We start from the raw sequence: 27,029 nt of genomic DNA, 5'->3' as shown, positions 1-27,029 counted from the left end.
GGAGATCAGAAAGAAATTCTTTGCAGAGAGAGTGCTCAGGGATTGGAATGGGCTGCCCAGAGAGGGGGTGGATTCCCCATCCCTGGAGGTTTTTCAGCTGAGCTTGGCCATGGCACTGAGTGCCATGATCTGGTAAAGGGACTGGAGTTGGACCAAGGGTTGGACTTGATGATCTGGGAGGGCTTTTCCAACCCAATCCATTCTGTGATTCTGTGGATGTGGCACTGAGTGAGAATCCACCATGTCTTGATCCAACCCCACTGTGATCACCAGCCCAGGGCACTGAGTGCCCTGGGCTGGTGATCACAGTAGGGTTGGATCAAGGGTTGGACCAAGGGTTGGATCAAGGGTTGGACCAAGGGTTGGATCAAGGGTTGGATCAAGGGTTGGATCAAGGGTTGGATCAAGGGTTGGATCAAGGGTTGGACTTGATGATCTCAGAGGTCTCTTCCAACCCAATCCATTCTACGATTCTGTGGTTCTATATAAACCTGGAACACAATAGTCTCCTTCAACATGTCTTTGGTGGAATTATCCCCCATGTTCCCAGCGCTGAATAAAAGGATGGATTTTGTTCTATTCCTTTAGGTTTGGTTGTTTCTCAATTCGAAGGCCAAGAATCACCATTGGAGGGATTAATGACCCTCCGCTCTGAACTCGGCAGGGCGTCCCATGAGGGGCCGGGACAGCGGGCACGGCGCTAAGTAATTAGTCATAAAGGCTCTGGGGGCACTGCGGATTCCAGCCACGGGTGCGCGGCATGTCGCGACGGGCTGTGTCGCGACATGGGTGTCATGGCGGCCGGGGGGGGGGGCCGGCCCAGCGCAGGGGCGGGGCGTGTTCGGGGGCGGGGCGGGGCTCGGTGTGCGCAGGCGCAGTGGCGCCTTCCGCCGGGCCGGGCCGGGAGGGGATGAGATGATCCTGTCTGGGAACGGGAGAAACACTCTCGGGTGTGGAATAAACGCGCTCGGGCACGGGATAAACCCGCTCGGGTACGGGATAAACTTGCTCGGGGGCGGGATAAACCCTCTCGGCGGGATAAACGCGCTGCAGGCGGGGTTTGGGTGCAGAGAGCGGCCCTGCTGGGCTGGGCCGGGCCGGGCCGGGCACACACAGAGCGCTGAGAGGGTCGGGCATGGCCTGTGGGACTGCAGGGAATGGCTGTGTAAATATATATATATTTTTATATATATTTATATATTTATATGTATGTGTGTGTGCGTATAGTGGTGTGTGTGCTGTAATTGCAAGTGGCGGGGTTATAATACTGTGTTTATAGACATATATATGAAATATCTTGTATATGTGTAATATACAAGGTATAAATGTATATATAATATTGTATCTGCTGCAATTGAAGATGGCGTTTTTATATAAGTATATGTACATATATATTAAATATTATATATGTGTAATATAAATATATATATTGAATGTTACATATGTATAATATAAATATATATGGATATTATATGTGCTGCAATTGAAGATGGCGTTTATATAAGTATATATTTTAAATATTATGTATGTGTAATATAAATACATATATTATATTGAATATTACATATGTATAATATAAATATATATTTATATAAGTATATATATTAAATATTATATATGTGTAATATAAATATATATATTATATTGAATATTACATGTGTATAATATAAATATATATGGATACTGTATATGCTGCAATTGAAGATGGCGTTTTTATACAAATATATATACATATACATAGATGAAATATATATATAATATATATTATGTTATATATACAACATAAAAGTATATATATAATTATGTGTTGCAGTTGAAATGGACATTTTATACAAGTATTTCTACATATATATATGAAATATATATAACATAAAAAATATATAGTATTGTATGGGTTGTAATTGAAGATTACATTTTTCTAGAAATATATATTATATATGATATAAAATGTGTATGTATAATATTGCATGAGCTGTAATTGAAGAGTACACTTTTAGATAAGTTTATATACATATATATATTAAATATGTATATTACAAATATATAAATGTGTATATAATACTGTATGTGTTATAATTGAAGATGACATTTTTATACAACAATATATATATGGAATATATTTTTATATATGTATGATATAAAAATAGATAATATATGTGTTATAATTGAAGATGACATTTTTATACAATAATGTATATACATATAGATGAAATATGTATAATATAAAAATATATATGTATATATAATATTGTATGGGCTGTAATTGAAGATGGCATTTTTATTCAAATATATATTATATATTATATAAAATATGTATGTATAATACTATATGTGTTGCAATTGAAGATGACATTTTTATACAAGTATATATACATATATAAAATATTATATATATTATTAAAATATAAATATATAGTATTGTATGTGTTATAATTGAGAATGACATTTTTATACAACAATATATATCTGGAATATATTTTTATATATGTATAATATAAAAATATATAATATATGTGCTATAATTGAGGATGACATTTTTATACAATAATATATATCTGGAATATATTTTTATATATGTATAATATAAAAATAGATAATATATGTGTTATAATTGAGGATGACATTTTTATACAATAATGTATATACATATATATGAAATATGTATAATATAAAAATATATGTGTATATATAATATTGTATGGGCTGTAATTGAAGATGGCATTTTTATTCAAATATATATTATATAAAAATATGTATGTATAATACTATATGTGTTGCAATTCAAGATGACATTTTTATACAAGTATATATACATATATAAAATATATATATATAATTAAAATATGAATATACAATATTGTGTGTTGCAATTGAAGATGACATATTTATACAACAATATATATATGGAATATATTTTTATATATGTATAATATAAAAATAGATAATATATGTGCTATAATTGAGGATGACATTTTTATACAATAATATATATAGATATATATGAAATATTATATATATTAAAATATTATATATATAATTAAAATATGAATATACAATATTTTGTGTGTTGCAATTGAGGATGACATTTTTATACAACAATATATATATGGAATATATTTTTATGTGTTATAATTGAGGATGACATTTTTATACAACAATATATATATGGAGTACATTTTTATATATGTATAATATAAAAATATATAATATATGTGCTATAATTGAGGATGACATTTTTATACAATAATATATATAGAATATATTTTTATATATGTATAATACAAAAATATATAATATATGTGCTATGATTGAGGATGACATTTTTATACAATAATATATATAGAATATATTTTTATATATGTATAATACAAAAATATATAATATATGTGCTATAATTGAGGATGACATTTTTATACAATAATATATATGGAATAATATAAAAATATATAATATATGTGCTATGATTGAGGATGACATTTTTATACAATAATGTATATCCATATATGTGAAATATGTATAATATAAAAATACATATGTCTATATAACGTTGTATTACACCTATATATGAAATATGTCTAATATAAAATACATGTGTCAGTATAACGCTGTCCGTGCCGCAGTTGCAGATGACGCCGTGCACAGGTCCATGCACACGGACTGTCCCACTGTACATCTGGGACATGGTACACCCCTGCCCGCAGTGCCAGCCCTGCCCGGCAGGGGGTGCTGTGCCCTCCATCCCTGCTCTGTCCCTGCAGGGCCGCGCCGGGGCGGGATGGACTCGCTGGAGCAGATGCTGACGGAGCCGCTGGAGCTGGAGGGCAGTGCCCCCCGAATCCTGGAGGACTGTATGCTGGGCAGCACCAGGGTCAGCCTGCCCGAGGACCTGCTGGAGGACGTGAGTGTGCTGGGCACAGACTCCTCTGGGGGGCTGGCAGGGAGAACTGGGGAGAGGGGAGGTGGTTCTGACTGCCCTGCCAAAGGTCAGCCTCAGGGAAATGTCTTCTCCAGCCTCGTTGCTCTTCTCTGGACAAAGGACTGGAGCACAAGTGCTGTGGGGAGAGGCTGAGGGAGCTGGGGGTGTTCAGCCTGGAGAAGAGGAGGCTCAGAGGTGACCTCAGCACTGTCTGAAACTGCCTGAAGGGAAGTTGTGGCCAGCTGGGGGTTGGTCTCTTCTCCCAGGCACTCAGCAATAGGACAAGGGGGCACGATGGGCTCAAGCTCTGCCAGGGGAAATTGAAGTTGGAGAGCAGAAAGAAATTCTTTGCAGAGAGAGTGCTCAGGGATTGGAATGGGCTGCCCAGAGAGGGGGTGGATTCCCCATCCCTGGAGGTTTTTCAGCTGAGCTTGGCCGTGGCACTGAGTGCCATGATCTGGTAATCAAAGTGGGGTAGGATTAAGGTAAGGGTTGGACTTGATCATCTTGAAGGTCTTTTCCAACCGAATCAATTCTATGATTCTGTGAATCAATTCTTAGAATCACAGAATCAGTTGGGTTGGAAAAGCCCTCCAAGATCATCAAGTCCAACCCTTGGTCCAACTCCAGTCCCTTTACCAGATCATGGCACTCAGTGCCACGGCCAAGCTCAGCTGAAAAACCTCCAGGGATGGGGAATCCACCCCCTCTCTGGGCAGCCCATTCCAATCCCTGAGCACTCTCTCTGCAAAGATTTTTTTTTCTGATATCCATTATTCTCTTATATTCTTATTTTAAAATTGCCTTAAAGAAAACTTTTACAAACTCTTAGTTCATTTTCTTGTTAATAGTATCACTTTCCTCCCCTTTCCCCTTCATGCTGTGTTGCTTTCTGCCTTTGGTGAGACCCTGTGTGGTGACTGGTGTTCCTTAATCCAGAAAGCCTTGCCAAGGACCCAGATGCATTTTCTTTGCTGTTCTTTCTTCACAAACTGTCACAGAATCTCAGACTATTCTTATCTTGAAGGGACCCACAAGGACCATCAAGTCCAACTCTTCAGTCATGCCCCACACAGGGGATTGGACCCATGACCTTGGCATTGTTACAGCCAAGTTTTAACCAACTGAACTAAACTCAACCTCTTCTTGTTTCCCTCAGCCTGAGATCTTCTTCGAGGTTGTCAGCCTGTCCACGTGGCAGGAGGTGCTGACAGATGCCCAGCAGGAGCACCTGAAGAAATTCCTGCCCCACTTCCCCGAGAACAACCGGGAGCACCAGAACAAGCTCATCGCGGCGCTCTTTGGTGGGGAGAACTTCCGCTTTGGGAACCCTCTGCACATCGCCCAGAGACTCTTCCGGGGTCAGTGAGCTCGGCGGGGCTCTGGGGGACACTCCCACCAGCAGTGACACTCCCTGTGGGTTGTCCTGGGTTGAGCTGACAAAATGCCAACTGCCCAATACAGAGTCAGCTTCCCTCCCTCCAGCTGAGGAGAGGGAGAAGGGAGGAGAGGGAGAAGGGAGGAGAGGGAGAAGGGAGGAGAGGGAGAAGGGAGGAGAGGGAGAAGGGAGGAGAGGGAGAAGGGAGGAGAGGGAGAAGGGAGGAGAGGGAGAAGGGAGGAGAGGGAGAAGGGAGGAGAGGGAGAGGGAAGGAGAGGGAGAAGGGAGGAGAGGGAGAGGGAAGGAGAGGGAGAAGGGAGGAGAGGGAGAGGGAAGGAAAGGGAGAGGGAAGGAAAGGGAGAAGGAAAAAAACCTGGAAACTCATTTAAACTTAGACTAACTATATATATTTATACAGAAAAGAGAAAGTTAAGAGAAACTACAATATAACACATAAGTTAGAAATAACAAGAAATAACTTCCCACTCCCCAGTGAACACAAATCCCACCATTCTAACTACAAATCACTCTAGAGAAGTCAATTCCCCAAAGACAGACTTAAGCAGAGAGAAAAACTAAGAATAAATGTTTTACTTCCCTAAGTTAACATGGTAGTAAGAAAAACTAAGAATAAATGTTTTACTGCCCTAAGTTAACATGGTAGTAAGAAAAACTAAGAATAAATGTTTTACTGCCCTAAGATAACATGGTAGTAAGAAAAACTAAGAATAAATGTTTTACTTCCCTAAGTTAACATGGTAGTAAGAAAAACTAAGAATAAATGTTTTACTGCCCTAAGATAACATGGTAGTAAGAAAAACTAAGAATAAATGTTTTACTGCCCTAAGATAACATGGTAGTAAGAAAAACTAAGAATAAATGTTTTACTGCCCTAAGATAACATGGTAGTAAGCCAGTGCTCTGGGCCTAGGCCTTCCCATCCCTCCTGGGATGGCACAGTGTGTCCTGCTGGGACAACAGTTGTGAAGGAATTGACTAAGCCACTCCCACACTGGCTCTTACTCCTTTGAGATGATGTTGAAATATAATATGGATTACTATTGGCTAGAAGAAGTCAGCTGTCAGCCCAGCCCAGCTCAAGTCAGCCAACAGTCTCAGACCTAGTCTGAGATGTAAATCCTAAATTTAGGCCTACCTGGCTAAACCCATAACATGTGTGTTGTCCCTGTCACAGATGGGCACTTCAACCCCGAGGTGGTGAAGTACCGGCAGCTGTGCTGCAAGTCTCAGTACAAGCGGTACCTGCGGGCACAGCAGCAGTACTTCTACAGGCTGCTCAAGCAGATCCTCGCCTCCCGCAACGTGAGTCTGCCCTGCCACGGGCTCCTGGCCTCTCTAAAGCTTGCCTTAGAACCATGGAATGGGTTGGGTTGGAAAAGACCTCCCAGATCATCAAGTCCAACCCTTGGGCCAACTCCAGTCCCTTTACCAGATCATGGCACTCAGTGCCACGGCCAAGCTCAGCTGAAAAACCTGCAGGGATGGGGAATCCACCCCCTCTCTGGGCAGCCCATTCCAATCCCTGAGCACTCTCTCTGCAAAGAATTTCTTTCTGCTCTCCAACTTCAATTTCCCCTGGCAGAGCTTGAGCCCATCGTGCCCCCTTGTCCTATTGCTGAGTGCCTGGGAGAAGAGACCAACCCCCAGCTGGCCAGAACTTCCCTTCAGGCAGTTCCAGACAGTGCTGAGGTCACCTCTGAGCCTCCTCTTCTCCAGGCTGAACACCCCCAGCTCCCTCAGCCTCTCCCCACAGCACTTGTGCTCCAGACCCTTCTCCAGCCTCGTTGCTCTTCTCACTTGGGTTGGAAGAGACCTCAGATTATCAAACCCAACCCTTGATCCAACCCCACTGTGATTACCAGCCCAGAGCACTCAGTGCCCTGGGCTGGTAATCGCAGTAGGGTTGGATCAAGACATGGTGGATTCTCCATCCCTGGAGGTGTTTCAGAGGACACTCAGTGCCACATCCAGTCCCTTCTCCAGCCTCGTTGCTCTTCTCTGGCCCCGCTCCAGCACCTCAATCTCTTTCCTCAACTGAGGGGCCTTGGGGTCTTCACAGCTCTCTCAGGCCTTTCCTGGAAGGAATTTAGTGAGTGGTGTTCCTGGTTTTCCAGCGGCCCAGAGAGAACACCAGACTCTTATGTTAACAACACTCAGGTCCCCCCTGAGCCTCCTTTTCTCCAGCTGAGCCCCCACAGTCCCCTCAGCCCCTCCTGCTGCTCCAGCCCCTTCCCAGCTCCCTCAGCCCCTCCTGCTGCTCCAGCCCCTTCCCAGCTCCCTCAGCCCCTCCTGCTGCTCCAGCCCCTTCCCAGCTCCCTCAGCCCCTCCTGCTGCTCCAACCCCTTCTCCACAGCCCACCCAGACCCTGTTCCTCTGGCCCACACTTCCCCTCCCACAGTAATTTGTCTTCCCCTGTTTTTCCAGGGTTTTCCCACATGTCCCATGCCAGGCCTGAGCTGTGGCAGGGCTGACACCCTGATCCCTCCCTTCTGCACCCTCTGCCCTTCCCCATTTCCATTCTCCAGTTCCCTCTGCACTGGAACACAATTCCTTGGTGTAATCCCATCAATAATACAGGAGATGATAAACTGGGGCTCTTTCCTGCTGCTTTGGAATGAAACCCTGTCAGAAACACTGCCACATTCCCTAAAAAATCACTTCCACAGGATTTTGGCTACTGCACAGAAACACAGACAGCACAGAGATCTTTTTGGCTCCCTCCACCAGCCCTCTCCAATTCCACTCACTCAGGAGCTGCTGAACATAAAGGCTTGATAAAATACCTGTTGTTATATTATGTTTGCAGATTCCAGATTTTGTGACTCTTACAGGTCTTGCTTGTGTGTAGTGGTTTTTTTCCTGCATTTGCCCCTTTGTCACTAGTTAACAAGTCACTCTGCCTTTGTTCTCTACCATTTCTGTCACTCTGAAAGAAGTACAGTTGCTGAATGCATAGTTAGATACAAAACTCTTAATTCTAATGCCTGTAAACACCTGAGGAAGTCTTCCTCTGTGGATACTTCTGTGAGCTGATTGCTGCCAACTGAAACCAGTTTGTTGTAAATACTCAATTTTTATTGCATTTAGACATTGAGGCTTATGGGATGTATGGATGAAGGTGAAAGTCTGTTTATGCAAAATGTCCTTTAGTGTTATGGGAAATAAAGTCCCAGAATCCCAGGATGGTTTGGACTGGAAGGGACCTTAAAGCTCCTCTACTTCCACCCCTTGCCATGGGCAGGGACACCTCCCACCATCCCAGGTTGCTCCTGGCCTTGAACCCTTCAGGGGTAGAGCAGCCACAGCTTCTCTGGGCAACAGTACAGAATACACAGGAAGTTATTTTCCTGTGTAGCCATAAGGGGTACAATGTTTTCTTCATATGAGACAATATTCCATGTCATGTTACATACTTGGCACAGAAACTACATCTCACAGCAGTGGTTAAATTCTTACCAAATGACAGATACTGCTGTGTGTGCAGATGAAGGTGCAGAAACTTTGCCTTGCTTTTCTGATGGTCTAAAATGCTGGTTTTAAACCCCTGTTTGTGGCAGATCCTGATCCTCCCTCAGGGTTCCCTTATCCAGGCACCAGCTCGGCATGGGAACCTTGCTGGCAATACCTGAGCTGAGCTTGCCTGTCTTGGCTTACAGCACTGTAGCTGTCACAGCTTAATGGCACATGAATCTCTTCTTCAGCACTTGCTGGAATTAGCCAGGAAAGGGGGCCCTGACATGACCCTGAGGAGAAGGCACTTCCCACCAACGTCTGACTCGGAAGAACGGGACAGACGGACACATCGGCGCTACCTGAAAATCCTGAGGGAGGTGAAGGAGGAGTGTGGAGACACTGCCTTGTCTTCTGATGAGGAAGGTAATGCCCTGGGCTGAACTAAGGACTCGAGGTGTGAAGGCAGAAAGACACACTTCTGATGAAAGTGTGAAATCTGGGCTCAGGTTTACTGGGTGTGATCTAATGAAAGTGAGGTAACAGAACTACAGAGACTGGTGGTAGGTCTTGCAGAAGGAAATTTATTTCTCTGTTTTAGAACTCGTCTCTTGGCCTCCAAGTTCTCCATCACGTTGTTCAAGTCCTCCAGTCCCCCTGAGAGTGATCCCCACCTTGTCAACCTTGGACATGAAAACAGCAGGTGAGAACCAAGCCAGGGGTCAGTGCAGATTTAGAGGGGAGGATCACTCTGAGACCCTGCTTGAAAATGTATTGTTTGGTGGGAAAAATTAAAATGCTTCATTTTTGCAGTCTCCACAACAGTTGTTTCTTCTCCCAGTTTTATAGCAGTCATATTTTAACACAAGGGTCACAGTTTGTGTAATAATTTCTCTGTTGTGTTTTGCCTTTAATGGTTGAAGCATTAGGATAGTCCAAGACATTTAGGAATCCCTCTGAAAGTGACTGTAATAAAGTCTGCAAACCCTTCAAGCTGGTTCTGGCTTCTTTTTGCTTGTATTAGCCATGAAATCTGATGACCCAAGGAAGTACAAATGAATAAAATTCAAATAAGGAGGATTTAGTTATTGAAATGTGGAGATTGCTGGCAGTGAGAATGGATAGAAAATGTCACTCTAAGAAGTCTGGAAAGTAACAACAGAGGAGTGCTGTGCAAATAATACCTGAAATTGTTTCATTGCAGACAAGATAGAACTTGGGGAAAGTGATTTGAAGATGATGTTGAAGAAGCACCACGAGAAACGGAAACGTCAGCCTGTAAGATGTCAGAAACTCTGGGGAGTGGGACTGCATTTTACCTGGTAGTCTTTTATCTGTTGAAAACAAAGTTCAGTGGGATTGCTGTTCTTTGTGTGCAGCCACCCTTGAGCCCTTCATCATAACCTGAGTTTAACTGTCAGTGCACAGATGCAGAGCTCCTGCTTGTGCTTATCTGTTCAGAAGGATTTTGTAATTTTAATTACATGTTTTGGAGAGAAAATATTTTGGATTTCAGGGTTAGAAGACTTCCAGACTTTTATTGCAGTTTATAAGCTGATCCTGGATAAGTTTAGGGTGTTTCCATGCTTAGGTACTTCTGCACTCTTATTACAGCCTTAACAGTGTGTCCTTTCCCAGCTTGATTTGTGCCCCTGTCCTGTGCAGGATCACCCTGATCTGGTCACGACAGACCTGACTCTGGAGGACATCATGACTCGAGTGAATGCTGGCAGGAAAGGCTCCCTGGCAGGTCAGTGCATCCTCTGCCTTTTTCATTTCATATGCACTGGTTAAAACCCAGAGGTTTTCTCTTGAGGAGAAGAATAAAGATTCCTGGGAAGGTGGAATGAATGATGTGTGAGTGAGTGCACACAACACACATTTCTGGATACATGTTTAAATCGCTAGTTAATGACTTTCATTGAAATATAAGAAGCTTTCTAATTACTCTTTTTACCTTTTCTCATATGTAAAGCCTTATACAACCTTGCAACTCTCAAGAAAAAGGTGAAGGAAAAGGAGGATAAGAAGAAAAAGAAGCTGAAGGTTATTAAATCTGAGGTGGATGATTTGGCTGACTATCTCGGCAGCGCAGGGGGAATCCCACCAGTGGCTCAGGATCTTTCCCCCCTCCCTCTGGCAGCTGTCAAAGAGGAGTAAGTGCTTCAGAGGGCCCTGAGCACCTTGCAGGGATGGAGGGAGCAGCAGATGGTCCAGCTCAGACCTTTGGGGCCTGTTGCAGGCTGTGTGTCTGTGCACTTTGGGATGTGTGACACAGGGGGTGTCCATCTTTGTGTAGGAAGGTGAATGTGTACTCAGAGAACTTACTCTGCTTGTCTTCTCTTTCATTTGAAGACCTCTTGAGGACATTAAGCCATGCCTTGAAATAAATGAAATATCATCCAGCTTCTTTTTCCTTCTTTTGGAGCTCCTGTTTCTGGAAGGACCTGCTACTCTCTCAGTGGTAAGGAACCACCCACTAATCTGGGGATCTTTGCAGGGAGGAACACTGAGGGGTAGAGGGGTTTATATAATAGTGATTCTTCTCCAGAGTTGTCTTGCTGTAAATTACATCAAGATGTAGATTACATATTAAAGCAATTAAACACTGTGGGAGTTCTGTTTTTCATGTGTTTCATGAGCTTGGTAAGTAGAATCTGTAAGTCATTCCATACCCATTCTGTAGATCATGATCAGATACATTCTGTATATTCAGGGCAGAAATGGGGAAGTGTTTGTTTAAAATACCATGCTACAGTTACTTGAAAAAGTCAGGGGGGTTTTTACATACATAAAAATCTTTCCTGGATATGTTTAGCTCATTTGTTTTCTGTGGAAATAGTCATTAATAAAATATTTCCTTTTCCCCTTCAGCTTGAAGATAAAGTTCTGGATTGGCAATCCTCTCATGCCAGTGCACTAAACAGCTGGTTCTCCTTTGCCCCTAACTGGTCTGAACTGGTTTTACCTGCCTTGCAGTACTTGGCAGGTGACAGCAGAGGTAAGAATAGCTGTTAAAAATACTAATTATGTTTGCTCCTCTGTTCTAAACTGTGCTGGTTTATATTATAGCTCAAATAAGCTTCTAATTCATCAGCACAGTAAATCATTGTAGTGCTGACAGTTTCTGTGATAAGCTTTATACTTTACCTCTCCTGATTGTGGTTGGCTTATTTTGCATGTGGAGAGTAGATAAGCCCCAGGTTGATTCCCAAGTGTGTGAAATTCCCTGAGGACAGAATTTCTGCTGCTCAGATCGTGGCTTCAGGCAGGAGGTTGGAAGGGATTAGTGAAGTCACTGTGGTTATCTTTGGAGAAAATAAAAAATAAATAAAAAATAAAGTAGATAATGCCCTGAGCAATCCACTGGAACGTGGAGTTGGCCCAGCTTGGGCCTGGAGCTTGGACCAGCTGAGTTTCAGGCCTTCCTTTCAAACTGAATTACTCTGTGGTTCTGATTTGCTTAGTGGGAAGTTTTAAAGGCAGAGGCAGAGTAGTTTGCAGTGGCCTTGCAGCACATGCTCCATAATGCTGGTGAATGCTGCAAATCCCAAGTTTGCTTCCCCTGAGCAACCAGGGAGACGGAATTCCAGCAGCCAGGAACAGTCACTGCACAGTAACAGTCCCTGGTGCCTCACAGCATGAACAGGCTCATTATCCTGTTCTGTTCTTTCCTTGTGCTTGCCCTCACACTCTGAAATGCTCACCTTCCCTTTGGGCAGGGATAAATTTAGAGATGCACTTATATAATCACTTCAAGTGCTCTGTCACTGCCAGCCCAGCTCAACACCTTGCACTGGCACAGCAGGATTTGGGGCTTGGGCACTGTACAGTGTCTCTGACATGCACATTTTCCATTGCAGATGCTCCTTTTGTTGAATTCAAGGAAAAAACTCAGCAGTGGAAACTGCTTGGTGAGTACCTTGTGCTCTCTGGTTCTTGCTGTAGTAAAGGGTTGTTGTTTTCTCCAGGACTTCACTTCTCAGCGTGCTGCAGCCTGCAGAGAAGCACAAGCAGAGCTGTAAATTCCATGGTTAGGCCTTTTCTTTTCTTTTGGCTGAGCTAAAATATGTTTGGGGTTTGAGGTTTCCACAAGACATCAGTATCAGCAGCAGACAAATCATAAAAGGGCAAAGGCACTGGGCTGTATTTCTTCATGTTGCTGACTCAAACATGTTTGTCACCCTCAAATCTGTCTGAACACCTTCATATTTTCCCTGGTGAAGTGTCCCTTCTGATTATTCAGAGTAATTATTGATTATTACAGTTACAAATGAACTGAGCTTCTCTGTGGAGCAAACTGATGCTATTCCAGTTCTTAAAAGTGGGAACCAAAGAGCAAATTGATGATCAAGGTGCCCAGGTTTGTACTGACTGAATTGCAGATGTTTCTGTTCATTCCTTTAGCTCCTTGGCAGAATTTTTCATTCTTAGCTCTAGTGATTCTGGTGATCACATTTTCAGGCTTAAACTGGCAGAGGTTTGGAGTCAGGAGTGTATTCCCCTGGTTCCCCTCCTGATTTAGGTGGAGATTTTGTAGGCACCTGTTCCTGCTCACACACTTGGTGACTGGGATTGCTTTGGGGAGTGGGACTCAGGTGTCTGTGTCTCAAACAGCATCTTGCCTGCTGTGCCAGAGGTTGAAGCTCCATCCCTTGTACCAGCACAGGAGAATCACTCTGGTTTAGTCCTTTCCTGAGCCTGGATATGTTCAGGAGTTGCAATGGGAGCAATGGGAAGGTGCTTTGTGACTGGGAATGCATTGGTACAAGGTACAAGCAGGTGGCTTGGTAACAATTGAGACTCCTCTTCCTAATTTTTCCTGATTTCTCACTAGGTACATACCAAGAGCATGAGAAGGAATTGGCAGCACTGTTTCATCTCTGGTTGGAGACCAAAGACCAGACTTTCTTCAAAGTGAGTCAGACAAAACTCACCTTGTAGCAGCACAAAACCCAGCTGAGTTCTCTCCAACACTGACATTTCTCTCTTTCTCAGCAGGAGAATGAAGACAGCTCTGATGCCATGCCACTACCCAGAGTGTAAGTGTGTAACACTCCTTGGAAGCTTTTGCAGTGCTGCTGTAGCTGGGAGGTTTGGTCCTGGGACCTCTGGACCTTAAAATAAAACAATTTTACATCATGGGGCAAGAGGAAGCTTGATAGTCTGCTTTTATAATTGCAGTAACTGGACTTGATAAAGTCAACTGATTTTCTCCCAGGTTTGCACAGATTATCAGAGCAAAGCTGTAATCTAATTTAGGTCCTGAAAATGAGATTATTTAGTCCTTGCCTGCCTTCAGGTGCATATTTTAAGCTCTCTGCAGGACTTACTTACGTTACCATAAATGCTTCCAGAATTTGTTCAGAGGAATTTGCTGAAGGTGATAATCCTTTGGGATGTCTTTGGGCTTGCTGTGCTCAGAGCTGATGGTGCCCTTTGTTTCAGAAGGACTGACTATGTAGTCCGGCCCAGCACTGGAGAGGAGAAACGGGTGTTCCAGGAGCAGGTGAGAAGGGAATCCTCTGAATTTTAAAGGCACTTGTTAAACAGTTGGCCACTAAGACAGAAGAATTTGTGTGGGATGGCAGTTTTAGACTCTACACTCACTTTGTTAATGTGAAGAATTAGTATTTTTCTTCCACTTTGAAGTCAGTATCTTGGCCTTACATAAAATTTGCTGACAACGTAGCTGCTTCAACACCAGTATTGGGCAAAACTGTTTGAAATTGGTGTGTCACTGGTAGTGCCAACATGTCTGTGTCTTTTTTCCATCCCCCAGCATAGGAGGATGATTTGTCTCTAATTTTTTGGGCATATATGAGTGCAAGCAGAAAATAAGTGCACCCATGCACTGGGTTATCTTGTCTGTAGTAGATTCAAGTGGGAATTACAGGATAAACACATGGTGGGGTTCTTTTCCTTGGATACATGTGCTGTGTGTGGGGTGGAATATCCAGGTGAAATTCTGATGGATTAGAGGAGGAAGGGGAAGGGATGTTTGCTGGGCAGGTGTGTCTCTTACCTGGCACCTCCAGTCTGTGCAGCTGCTTGACAATGAACCTGCTGTACTGACCTGCACACCTTGGTCAGGGGCTGCTGAGTATTTTGTGCTTCTCTTGATCCAAACCAAGTTTACACAGCAGCGTTTGAGCCTTTATTTTAAAAAGCTTTCTCTAGATAACAGTAACAACTTAGAATGCTGTAATATGATACAATACAATGTTTCCCTGCTTGTTTCCTGCTGACCTGTGCCCCCTGCAGGAGCGGTACCGCTACAGCCAGCCCCACAAAGCCTTCACCTTCCGCATGCACGGCTTCGAGTCGGTGGTTGGGCCCGTCAAGGGCGTGTTTGACAAGGAAACCTCCCTCAACAAAGCCCGGGAGCATTCCCTGCTGCGCTCAGACAGACCAGCTTATGTCACCATCCTGTCCCTTGGTAAGGGGATGGCCAAAGAAATCCAAACAGTGACTTGAGGAGGGTGAATTCATAGAATCATAGAATGGATTGGGTTGGAAAAGACCTCCCAGATCATCAAGTCCAACCCTTGGGCCAACTCCAGTCCCTTTACCAGATCATGGCACTCAGTGCCACGGCCAAGCTCAGCTGAAAAACCTCCAGGGATGGGGAATCCACCCCCTCTCTGGGCAGCCCATTCCAATCCCTGAGCACTCTCTCTGCAAAGAATTTCTTTCTGCTCTTCAGCTTCAATTTCCCCTGGCAGAGCTTGAGCCCATCGTGCCCCCTTGTCCTATTGCTGAGTGCCTGGGAGAAGAGACCAACCCCCAGCTGGCCAGAACTTCCCTTCAGGCAGTTCCAGACAGTGCTGAGGTCACCTCTGAGCCTCCTCTTCTCCAGGCTGAACACCCCCAGCTCCCTCAGCCTCTCCCCACAGCACTTGTGCTCCAGTCCCTTCTCCAGCCTCGTTGCTCTTCTCTGGGCCAATTGGGGTTGAGTGCTGCTCCTCCAATTAGCACTCCTAGCACAAAGCTGTTGATGTATTTTTAAATGGTCCTTTATAATCTCTCCTCATTTTTCTGAGGGATTTTAAGGGCTAGATTTTAGTGAGCAGGGGTCATAGAGCAATCCCCAGATGCATCTGCTGGAGTGACCCAGCACAGCTCCCTACCTGGAGCTGGAGGTTTGAGCTCTGGTTTGTGTTCCAGTCCGTGATGCTGCTGCTCGCCTTCCAAATGGAGAAGGAACTCGTGCTGAGATCTGTGAGCTGCTCAAAGACTCCCAGTTCCTGGCTCCAGATGTCACCAGTGCTCAGGTGGGTTGGGTGTCATGTCTGGCCTCAGATTCTCCTAAAAATACACTGCAAAGACCCAGTGGCTAAAGCCCAGTAATTTTGATGCTACTCTGATTAGCAAAAGGGAACTGTGTGTTGCTCTGAGCTGCTGCAAATCTGCACCAAACTGTGGATGATGAAACAACAGCTGGAGAAGCCACAGATTAAACACTGTCATAGAGGTGCTCACATTTTAGGTTCAGAAACAGCCCATTTTCCAAGATTTCAGCTTTGGTGGAAGCTCCATTTAATCCAAGGTGACAAACAGCATCCTGTGCTGCAACATCTGCTCTCACTTGGTTCCTACTCAGCTGGAAATTGCTCACAGCTTACTCAGCTTTTATACCAACTGAGATTACTTGTTTATTCATGAATTTTGGCCAGGGCCATGTTGTCAGGTGTGACTTCTGACCTTGCAGGTGAACACTGTTGTCAGTGGTGCTTTGGATCGACTGCACTATGAGAAGGATCCCTGTGTCAAATATGACATTGGGCGCAAGCTGTGGATTTACCTGCACAGGGACAGGAGCGAGGAGGAGTTTGGTAAGCCCTGGGGATACCCTGAGAATTGACAGTGTTTGTAACCACTCTTGCACTGCAGTGTGTCACTTTGAAGTGTCTGTCTGAAAAATAGTATCCCATGTACAAGAACTGCAGGTGTATGTGTCTTAGTTTTAGCCTTTTTGGCTAATTTTGGTGTTTTCTTTACATTATTACATGACTGTGTGTGTTTAATTCCTTATCTAAATTGGCTTCCTCCTTAAATCATTTTGCTTGTGCTCAGGAGGTCTAACCATGAATTTGTCCTTGCAGAACGGATCCATCACGCTCAAGCTGCTGCAGCAAAGGCCAAGAAAGCTCTTCAGAAGCCAAAACCTCCAGCTAAAATGGTAGATTTCTTTGCTCAGGTTTGCAGAGTTGCTTTTGGGATTGGGAAGGAGATCCATAAATTCTGCATCCCATAGTGGGTGATGAAAATTCCCACATGTTTGAGTTAGCAATTCATGAGGTATATGAATGTCAGTGTTGGTCTGGCATCAGTGCACAAAATAAAGAGGGAGCTTTTCCTCCACCCACCTTCCACTGTTACCTCAGCAGAAGGGGCAGTGGAATTCATTTTGCTCCCTATTATAGGGATAGTCTTTCAGATCTAGTTTTGAGGTTAATCTGTAGCAGAGTGTGGAACACACTCTCCCTTGCTGTGCTGGAGCTGTCAGGGTTTGGATATCTTTCTGTTGTTAGTGATACCAAATACCTCTAAAGTACTTCCTGCTGGCACATGAACCAAGGTGGAAACCTGCACTTTTCCCTGAGAACAGGAGCAGCCAAACACCCCAGCTCATCCCTGGCTGCAGCTGGGACAGGCAGGCAGTTAGCCCTGTTTGATTTCACCACTCACAACCCTGCAGAACTCGTGCTAAGGTGCTCTGCCCACTCCAGGGTGCAGCAGTGCCAGTTTTTGAGGTGCTGCTTGTGGTTTCTTTGCAGAAGTCGAGCAGCAAGGAGGGTGCAGTGAAAGCCCTGCCCAGCAGCACAGCAGAGCCCAGCCAGCTGAGCCTCAGTGACTCCAGCATGCCACCAACTCCTGTGACCCCTGTGACACCAACGGCACCAGCACTGCCACCAACACCCATTTCACCCCCTCCAGTGCCTGCAGTCAGCAAGAGTGTGTCCAGTGTGGGGTCAGAGCCGGCCAAACCCAGCCAGAGGTACTGCTGCTGTCTCCTACAGCACTTGGGAGTGTTGGCAATTGTTTTTCAGTAATCTGTGTAATTCAGTAGTGAGGGAGCTGAGGGGGCTCAACCTGGAGAAAAGGAGGCTCAGGGGGCACCTTCTGGCTCTGCAATCCCTGCCAGGAGAGGGGAACCAGGGGGGTCGGGCTCTGCTCCAGGGAACAGGGACAGAGATTAGCTCAGTTGGTTACAACTTGGTTGTAATAACACCAAGGTCATGGGTTCAATCCCCTGTGTGGGCCATTGACTTAAGAGCTGAACTCGATGGTCCTTGTGGGTCCCTTCCGGCTCAGAATAGTCTGGGATTCTGTGACAGGAGGAGAGGGCATGGCCTCAGGCTGGGCCAGGGCAGGGTTTAGGTTGGGCATCAGGAGGAACTTCTTCATAGAAGGGTGGTCAGGCATTGGAAGGGGCTGTCCAAGAAGATTTGTAGTGCCCAGCCCTGGAGGTGCCCAAGGCAGGACTGGCCGTGACATTCAGTGCTCTGGGCTGGGGGACCAGGTGGGCATCGGGCACAGGGTGGGCTCAGTTATCTCAGAGGTCTTTCCCAGCCTCAGTGATCCTGTGAACTTCCTGCATTTTGCTGAGCTCCTGGCTCTGTCTTTCCTGCAGTGTCCTGCTGGTATCATCCCCCACCATGCCCCAGCTGGGCACACTGCTCTCCACAGCCCAGAGCTCTCAGGCACAGCCCGGATCAGCGGCGCCCGCCCCACGTGTGGCCGGGCACGGTGGCTCCTCGGGGCTGCCACAGGTGCGGGTGGTCACTGCCCAGCCCAGCCTGCCAGCAGTGCCCCAGCAGGCCCCAGTGGTGGCCCAGCAGCAGCAGCAGCAGCCACAGCCCACGTCAGTGCCTCAAATCCGCATCCCAGCTACAGCCACGCAATCCAAAGTGCTCCCTCAGGTGAGTTGGGCCGCCTGCAGGGGGCTCTGAGATCTAAACTGAGTGCTCATGGTGTTGGTGTGGTGCACAGGGGTTCTGTGCCCACCTGGAGCACGCAGCAACTGCACTGCTACAGCACAGAAACCCCACTGCCTGTTCCTGTTCCACCCCACTGCCTGTTCATTACATTGTGCATTACATAAATGTCCACAGAACTTGGAAGCACAGAATTGTTAAGATTGGAAAAGACTTCCAAATTCACCAAGTCCAGCCACCACCACCACCATGTTCACCACTAAACGATGTCCTCAAGTGTCACATCCACCCTTCCAGGGATGGTGACTCCACCACTGCCCTGGGCAGTCCATTCCCAATGCTTTACAACCCCTTCTGTGAAAAAGTGTTTCCCAATATCCAACCTAAACCTTCCCAGCACAACTTGAGGGCAATTCCTCTTGTCCTGTCACTTGTTACTTGAGAGAAAAGCACAACCCCCACCTCACAGCCACCCGGTCTTGGGTGGTTGTAGAGAGCAGTAAGGTCTCCCTGAACTTGCCAGCTGAGGCACAATACAAAGAGGAATTATTAGGCTGTTCATAGTGTGCTCTGCTCACAGGCTTCCTCCCTGTCTTCTGTAGGCTGTGATGACTCTGCCAGTGAAGGCTCAGAGCAGCCCTGTGCAGGTGCAGAGAGCAGGAGGCTCCGTGGCAGGGCAGGCAGGTCTCACTGTGGCAGGGCTGTCTGCAGCATCCAGTCCTGCTGCAAAGCCAGTGACCAGCTCCCCAGGCAGCTCTGCTGCCAGCACCTCCTCCACCACTGTCATCCAGAACGTGGCTGGCCAGAACATCATCAAGCAGGTGAGAGACAAGGAATTGGACTCTGCAGTCCTGTTGCTTCCTGTTTGCTGGGACAGATGTGTTGTGCAGATGTGGGATGCTGTGTGAGTTATTGTGAGCTGTGCAGATTTAGGCATTGCTGGTTTGGTGTGTTAGAGCCCTGTTTTCATGTGCAGAGGAAAGATGTGTTCGTGGAGATTCTTTGATCTCTCATTTGTCTTGTTTGGAAAAGAAACCAGCACCACAGCCTTTCCTGGTTTATGTGGGTTTGGGAATGCCATGTGATACAAAACCAGCACCACAGCCTTTCCTGGTTTATGTGGGTTTGGGAATGCCATATGATACAAAACCAGCACCACAGCCTTTCCTGGTTTATGTGGGTTTGGGAATGCCATATGATACAAAACCAGCACCACAGCCTTTCCTGGTTTATGTGGGTTTGGGAATGCCATGTGATACAAAACCAGCACCACAGCCTTTCCTGGTTTATGTGGGTTTGGGGATGCCATATGATATGAAACCAGCATCACAGCCTTTCCTGGTTTATGTGTGTTTGGGAATGCCATATGATATGAAACCAGCATCACAGCCTTTCCTGGTTTATGTGTGTTTGGGAATGCCATATGATATGAAACCAGCACCACAGCCTTTTCTGGTTTATGTGGGTTTGGGAATGCCATATGATATGAAACCAGCATCACAGCCTTTCCTGGTTTATGTGTGTTTGGGAATGCCATGTGATATGAAAGCAGCACCACAGCCTTTCATATTTTATGTGTGTTTGGGAATGCCATGTGATATGAAAGCAGCACCACAGCCTTTCCTGGTTTATGTGGGTTTGGGAATGCCATGTGATACGAAACCAGCACCACAGCCTTTCCTGGTTTATGTGGGTTTGGGGATGCCATATGATATGAAAGCAGCACCACAGCCTTTCCTATTTCATATGGGTTTGGGAATGCCACCTGATGCACAACTGAACTGTTTCCAGTAGTGTGCTGAGTGCCAGTGATGGGAGCAAGCCCCATCCCATTGGGAAGCTGTGCTTTGAGTGTGCCCTGGTGTGACAGAGCCATTCTCTGATCTCCCCAGGTGGCTATCACAGGACAGCTTGGTGTGAAGGCCCAGGCTGGCAGTGGCATCCCGCTGACAGCAGCCAACTTCCGTATCCACGGGAAGGACGTGCTGCGCCTGCCGCCGTCCTCCATCACCACGGACGCCAAGGGGCAGACGGTGCTGCGCATCACCCCGGACATGATGGCCACCCTGGCCAAGTCCCAGGTCACCACTGTCAAACTGACCCAGGACCTCTTCACAGCAGCTGCAGGGAGCAGTGCTGCTGGGAAGGGCATCTCTGCCACTTTGCACGTGACGTCCAACCCTGTCCAGAGTGCCGAGTCTCCAGCCAAGACCAGCACGGCCACGGCTGCCTCCAGCCCAGCCGGGAGCACGGTGGTCAAAGTGACTCCTGACCTCAAGGCTGCAGAGTCAGCCAGCCCTGCCTTCCGCCTGATGCCAGCCCTGGGCATGGCTGTGGCAGAGCAGAAGGGCAAAGCCATAACCACGGTGGCATCCACGGAAGCCAAGCCGGCTGCCACCATACGGATCGTGCAGGGGCTGGGCGTGATGCCCCCCAAAGCTGGGCAGACCATCACCGTAGCGACTCACGCCAAGCCCTCGTCCTCGGCGGTGAGCGTGGCTGGCACAGCCCACACCGCAGCCGTGTCCTTGCCCACCGTCAGTGCCACGGTGTCCAAAGCGGTGGCCGTGGCCTCGGGGGCTGCAGGGACCCCCATCACCCTCGGCACGGCAGCCACGGCCGTGCGGCAGGTCCCCGTCAGCACCACCGTGGTGTCCACGTCCCAGGCAGTGAGTAGTGCTGGGCTTCCATGGGGGTGGGAGGCAGAGGGAGCACCAACATGTACTGCTGCTTTGTGGCCAGAAACGCCTCTTTACATCCACAAAGGCTCAAGGCACAGCTTAAGCTCTGCCAGGGGAGGGTTGGATATCAGGAAGAAATTCTTTCCAGAGAGAGTAATCAGACATTGGAATGGCTGCCCAGAGAGGGGGTGGATTCACCATCCCTGGAGGTTTTTAAGATGAGGCTGGATGTGGCAGTGATCACAGTGGGGTTGGATCAAGGGTTGGACTTGATGATCTCAGAGGTCTCTCCCAATCCAGCTGATTCTGTGATTCTATTAACTTAAGTATGGTAGAATCATAGAATGGTTTGGGTTGGAAGGGAACTTAAAATCATCTCATTCCTGCCATGGGCAGGGACACCTTCCACTAGCCCAGGTTGCTCCAAGCCCCATCCAACCTGGCCTGGAACACTTCCAGGGATGGGACAGCCACAGCTTGTGTTCTGGATGTGGGTCTGCAACTCATTTCCTGGTGTTGGAATTGTTGCTCAATGCCCCAAAAAAGTCAGATAGAGCTTCTCTTATCCCCCCTTGCAAGCAAATGAAATAAACTTTGTGTCTGCCTCATGCAGCTCAGTGTCTTGCCTCACACCTGGGGAATAATTTCCCTTGGAATGGTGTCATAAAACACTCAGAACTAGAAGTGCTTCTTACTTTTATTGACTTTCTTACTGATTTCCCCTATTAATGCCCAGAGCTGAAGGCACCATAAACTACTGTGGTAGTTACTTGCCTAAGTTAATTGACACCACTAAGGATAAAAATCATGGATGCTGAGCTGCAAAGATGATGTGGGTGTTTAGGGCTGGGCAGCTGCGAAGTGAAGGAGATGGAGGTGAATTTTAACGAGCCTGAAATGGAGCACAGATTTCATCAGCAAAGCTGCTGTTGGCCTGTGCTCCCAGGGCTCCCCCAGCGCAGCTGAGTGGGGACTGTGTGTTGTCAGGCAGTGTCTCTGCTGAACTGAACTCTCTGGCTCCTCCTGTGTGTCCCCAGGGGAAGCTCCCGGCGCGGATCACGGTGCCTCTGTCGGTGATCAGCCAGCCAGTGAAGGGCAAGAGCGTGGTGGCTGCCCCCATCATCAAGGGCAACCTCGGGGCCAAGTGAGTGCTTTGCATCCCTCAGTTCTGCTCCACAGTCAGGCTGGGAAAGGTCTGTGTTCTGTAGGTTCTGTAGCAAGCAGGGGGTGGGATAGGATTGCTGTCAACAGGTGCATTAGCTGCGAGGAACTGAATGAATGTGGTGTCTGCAATGAGATTATTGCCTTTATTTAGGTGCCCTGAGATGCAGCAAATACACCATTCATTGCCTTGAAGCAGCTGTTAGACTAGTCCTGTGTGTTTGAGCAGGAATTAACCCAGGAACACACTGGAAAATCAATCCAATCTGAACCCACTTCCCCATTCAAGAGGCCATGGAAGTGTTAACTGCCTCAGTGGAAATTCCTCTGGCATTCAGATGTCCAAGTCTTCTTGTTTACTCTTCCATGAATTCTGATAGAGTCTCCCTTGGTTAATATTTCAGGGCAGAATACTGAGTGCTCAGCTGTTTCCTGCACTGAGAGGGGTTCAGGTCTGATCAGTCTAACCCAGTGATGTGCACAGGCCAGAGTTAAAGGGTGTGATTTGTGTGATAAATTACTGCTCTATCAATGATAAATATTGGCAGGAATTTGCTACTTGTGTATTCACCAGTTTTGTAGGGGGGGAAAAACCCCACTGCTTAAAGTCATTAGTAAATGAAGTAAGAACTGTAATGTAGCAACTGAGGAACATCTTGAGAGCCTGCTGTGCTGTTCACTAACCTTCCAACACTTGTTTTTCCTTAGCATCAGTGGGTTGGGTAGGAATATCATCCTGACTACAATGCCAGCAGGGACTAAACTGATCGCTGGGAACAAGCCCGTGAGTTTTCTGACTGCACAGCAACTGCAGCAGCTGCAGCAGCAAGGCCAGGCCACGCAGGTAAGGGCACCTAGAACCAGGATTTTATTTGGTTATGACTTATCTCCTTGAGGCTTTACACTCCATGCATGGGGTTCCAGGCAAAGAACAGGCACACAGCTTGGCTGTAGTGTCTGCTTTAAGCACATGAAGTCCATCACCACTTTACCTTCCCTCCATCCAAATAAAAGCTTTAAATGTTTTTGAAGCATTGATATAGTGTGTTATAAAGCAAAACTCCTGTCAGGATTTTTCTGTACACTCAACACACTTTCTGTAGTGCTTTGTACTTGGCTTCTGTGTGTCCCTGTTTCCTGAAGAAAACACATCATTGCTTTGCAAACCCATCCTTCTGTCTGGAAACTGGGTAGTCAGTAATTCCAAAGGAGGAATCTGCATTGAGAGCTGCTCTAAGAATGTGGAGCTGAGGTATCCAATGGATCCAAGTCCTTCTGAGAACTTGGAAAAACAGTTGACATGTAGATTTTTATTCCAACTAGTTTTCAAGTCTTCCTCTCTAATGCAGAAATCTCTTGCCACCATCCCTTGTGGGCAGTGAATGGAGTGATCTTGGGACAGATTCTGTCCCTGAGGTGTTTTGGTGCTTGGTGATGTTGATGTGACTGAGTTTGTTGGCAGCAGAGGCAGATTATTTACCAGAGCAAGTGCAGTCATTGTGTCACCACGTTGTTCCTCACATGAACTGAGTTCCTTTCTGTTTCAAACAGGTGCGAATTCAAACAGTTCCAGCCTCCCACCTGCAGCAGGGAACAGTGTCTGGCTCCACTAAAGCAGTTTCCACTGTGGTGGTGACAACAGCTCCATCCCCAAAGCAGACCCAGGATCAGCTGTGAATACACTGTACTCCTGCATCCACCCAACCAGCCCAGACACAACCACAGCCATGGACAGGGCTGGACTGGGCTCTGGCCTGTGCCTGCCTGGGCTCAGCACTGGGATGGACTGGGCTCAGCACTGGGATGGACTGGGCTCAGCACTGGGATGGACTGGGCTCAGCACTGGGATGGACTGGGCTCTGTCCTGAGCTGGACTGGGCTCTGTCCTGAGCTGGACTGGGCTCAGCAGTGGCATGGACTGGACTCTGTCCCGTGCTTACCTGGGCACAGCACTGGGGTGGACTGGGCTCTGTCCCGTGCTTACCTGGGCACAGCACTGGGGTGGACTGGGCTCTGTCCCGTGCTTACCTGGGCACAGCACTGGGGTGGACTGGGCTCTGTCCCGTGCTTACCTGGGCACAGCACTGGGGTGGACTGGGCTCTGTCCCGTGCTTACCTGGGCACAGCACTGGGGTGGATTGGGCTCTGTCCCGTGCTTACCTGGGCACAGCACTGGGGTGGATTGGGCTCAGCACTGGGATGGACTGGGCTCTGTCCTGTGCTTGCCTGGGCTCAGCAGTGGCATGGACTGGGCTCTCTCCTGTGCTTACCTGGGCTCAGCAGTGGCATGGACTGGGCTCTCTCCTGTGCTTACCTGGGCTCAGCAGTGGCATGGACTGGGCTCTCTCCTGTGCTTACCTGGGCTCAGCAGTGGCATGGACTGGGCTCAGCACTGGCATGGACTGGGCTCTGTCCGGTGCTTACCTGGGCTCAGCAGTGGGATGGACTGGGCTCTGTCCTGTGCTTACCTGGGCACAGCACTGGGGTGGACTGGGCTCAGCAGTGGGATGGACTGGGCAGAAGTTCCCCAGAAGGAGCTGCTGTACCTGCAGCTCAGGCCAGGTGTGTGATGCCGGGGTCTGTGGTGTTAAGAACTGTCTCCCCTGATCTGTGTTCTCTTCCCACCCAAAGGGCTTTTGGCCAGTACCATTTCTGTGCATTTTGGGATGCAGACAAAGCAGGTGCCTTGGGTTTTCCTCAAGCAGGGAAGCTCCCTTGGGAGGGGCAACTCAGGGGTTTTTCCAGGCCTTGGAGGAGATTCTTCCTTTCTGGAGTCTGCTGTCACTGCTGTTGCCAAGTGACTTATGGTGTTGGACACCTGAGTTTGTAACAGAGCCTGGAAGCAAATCCCTGGCATGTTCAGTGCACTATTTATAGACTTTTACATCCCTCTCCCCTCTGTCTGAGCTCAGACCCCTGAACAGATCCCACATCCACATCAGGATCTGTCCAAGGCAGGATGAGAGTCAGGATGGTTTTTGCTGTACCAACGTGAGACGCCACAGGGGGCAGAGGGACAGGAGGAGGAGACTGGTGTGAACAAACCTGCCAGCAAAAAGTGGGAATGGTGCAGAAAGGAATAAAGTTGTTCAACCAGAAAGATCCTCTTTTAGTTTGCCTCAACAAATAAACCCAGTGGAAACAAACTGCAGCTTGTTTTAAAAGTTGGGAGTATGTTTTCAAACACACTCAAACTGTTGTCTCTTGGATTCTGAAGAAATAATTTAACCCTTTAGTTTTGTTTTTACCTTTGCAATTTTATCTATGTAAATTTGTTTCAATTTTGCACATACCAGAGATGGATTTGTGACTGTTCTGACCTTGAGGATATGTTGGACCAGGAGAAGAATAAAAGTGTAGAAAAAGCCTTACAGATCTCTGCCATCTCCTTTCAGTTCTGTGCAGCATGTTTTGTGTACAATCATTGTCCAGCCTGCCAGGGGCTGAAAGATTGTCCATCTTCTTGGTAAGATGGTTCTTTATAACCTGATTTCTCTGGTAGTTTTCTTTTAAAAGATGTGGTTTGCTCCACAGGAAGTGGCTGGTGTAAATACTGGGTAAGCAGGACACATGTGAAAGCAAACATTGCAATTATAGTCAATATTCTTCAGGAACAGAATCTGGAGAGAGAAAGGGTTTTGAGCTCCTGTCCTGCTTTGTCAGGGTTTGTGCATTTAAGGAGCCACCCAAAAGTGGCTTGGGAGGGAGGTGAGGATATTCTGAAGTCTTTCCAGTCACATAAACAAATTAAAAACACAACAAGCAACTTCCTGGTATTGCTGATGTGAAAAAGCCTCTAAAAATTCAAACCACAATCAAGATAATCCCCCTGTGTTCTGCTCATAATGAATAAATTAATAATTAACCTACAATCAAGTGCTGAAAACTGGTTGGAGAGTGAAGCCCCTTGAATTCCTGTCGATCCTGAATTTTCCCCTGGACACAGGAGGCTTTGGCAGAATTAAGTCCAACAAAACAAGGAACCTGTATCTAATCCCAGGAGTTCAGTGTCTCAGTGTTGCTGCTTTTTTTTGACCATCCTGCCTTTGCTGCACTGATTACCAACCTGAGCTTTGATTGCTGCTTCTCTTAGGCCCCTTTTTGCTTTTGAAGTCTGATTTTGGGGGAAGGAGCACCGGCCTGTGCTGGTTTGAGTGGCCGTGCTGGGTTGGGTGGGCTGTGCTGGTTTGAGTGGCCACATGCCGGGGCGGGTGGGCTGTGCTGGTTTGAGTGGCCACGTGCTGGGTTGGGTGGGCTGTGCTGGTTTGAGTGGCCACATGCTGGGTCGGGTGGGCTGTGTTGGTTTGAGTGGCCATGCTGGGTCAGGTGGGCTGTGCTGGTTTGAGTGGCCACGTGCTGGGTCAGGTGGGCTGGTTTGAGTGGCCACATGCTGGGTCAGGTGGGCTGTGCTGGTTTGAGTGGCCACGTGCTGGGTCAGGTGGGCTGTGCTGGTTTGAGTGGCCACACTGGGTCAGGTGGGC

At 46.9% G+C, this 27,029-nt stretch overlaps 1 protein-coding gene across 4 annotated transcripts; it reads left to right on the top strand.

Moving 5' to 3' along the window:
• Positions 1 to 901: 901 nt before the first annotated feature.
• NFRKB (nuclear factor related to kappaB binding protein) lies at positions 902 to 25,923 on the top strand. 4 transcript variants are annotated; one of them, XM_071576222.1, is made up of 26 exons: positions 902 to 992; positions 3,759 to 3,898; positions 5,076 to 5,277; positions 6,490 to 6,617; positions 9,017 to 9,191; positions 9,367 to 9,468; positions 9,970 to 10,043; positions 10,431 to 10,515; positions 10,741 to 10,921; positions 11,121 to 11,229; positions 11,640 to 11,766; positions 12,629 to 12,679; positions 13,603 to 13,682; positions 13,767 to 13,807; positions 14,217 to 14,274; positions 15,030 to 15,204; positions 15,933 to 16,039; positions 16,477 to 16,600; positions 16,871 to 16,947; positions 17,546 to 17,766; positions 18,403 to 18,691; positions 19,309 to 19,527; positions 20,599 to 21,375; positions 22,425 to 22,531; positions 23,257 to 23,392; positions 24,100 to 25,923. In XM_071576222.1, exons 2-26 carry the CDS (start codon positions 3,776 to 3,778, stop codon positions 24,223 to 24,225), a joined length of 3,894 nt encoding a protein of 1,297 aa, XP_071432323.1. In that variant the 5' UTR covers positions 902 to 992; positions 3,759 to 3,775; the 3' UTR covers positions 24,226 to 25,923. The 4 variants fall into 4 exon arrangements, with proteins under 4 accessions (XP_071432323.1, XP_071432322.1, XP_071432321.1 ...); XM_071576221.1 differs by having other exon boundaries at positions 14,214 to 14,274; XM_071576220.1 differs by having other exon boundaries at positions 13,764 to 13,807.
• Positions 25,924 to 27,029: the final 1,106 nt, after the last annotated feature.

Source organism: Pithys albifrons, chromosome 23 (genome assembly GCF_047495875.1).
Source record: "Pithys albifrons albifrons isolate INPA30051 chromosome 23, PitAlb_v1, whole genome shotgun sequence".
In the NCBI taxonomy this organism is placed as follows: domain Eukaryota; kingdom Metazoa; phylum Chordata; class Aves; order Passeriformes; family Thamnophilidae; genus Pithys; species Pithys albifrons.
This window is presented reverse-complemented; position numbering and strand designations above follow the sequence as displayed.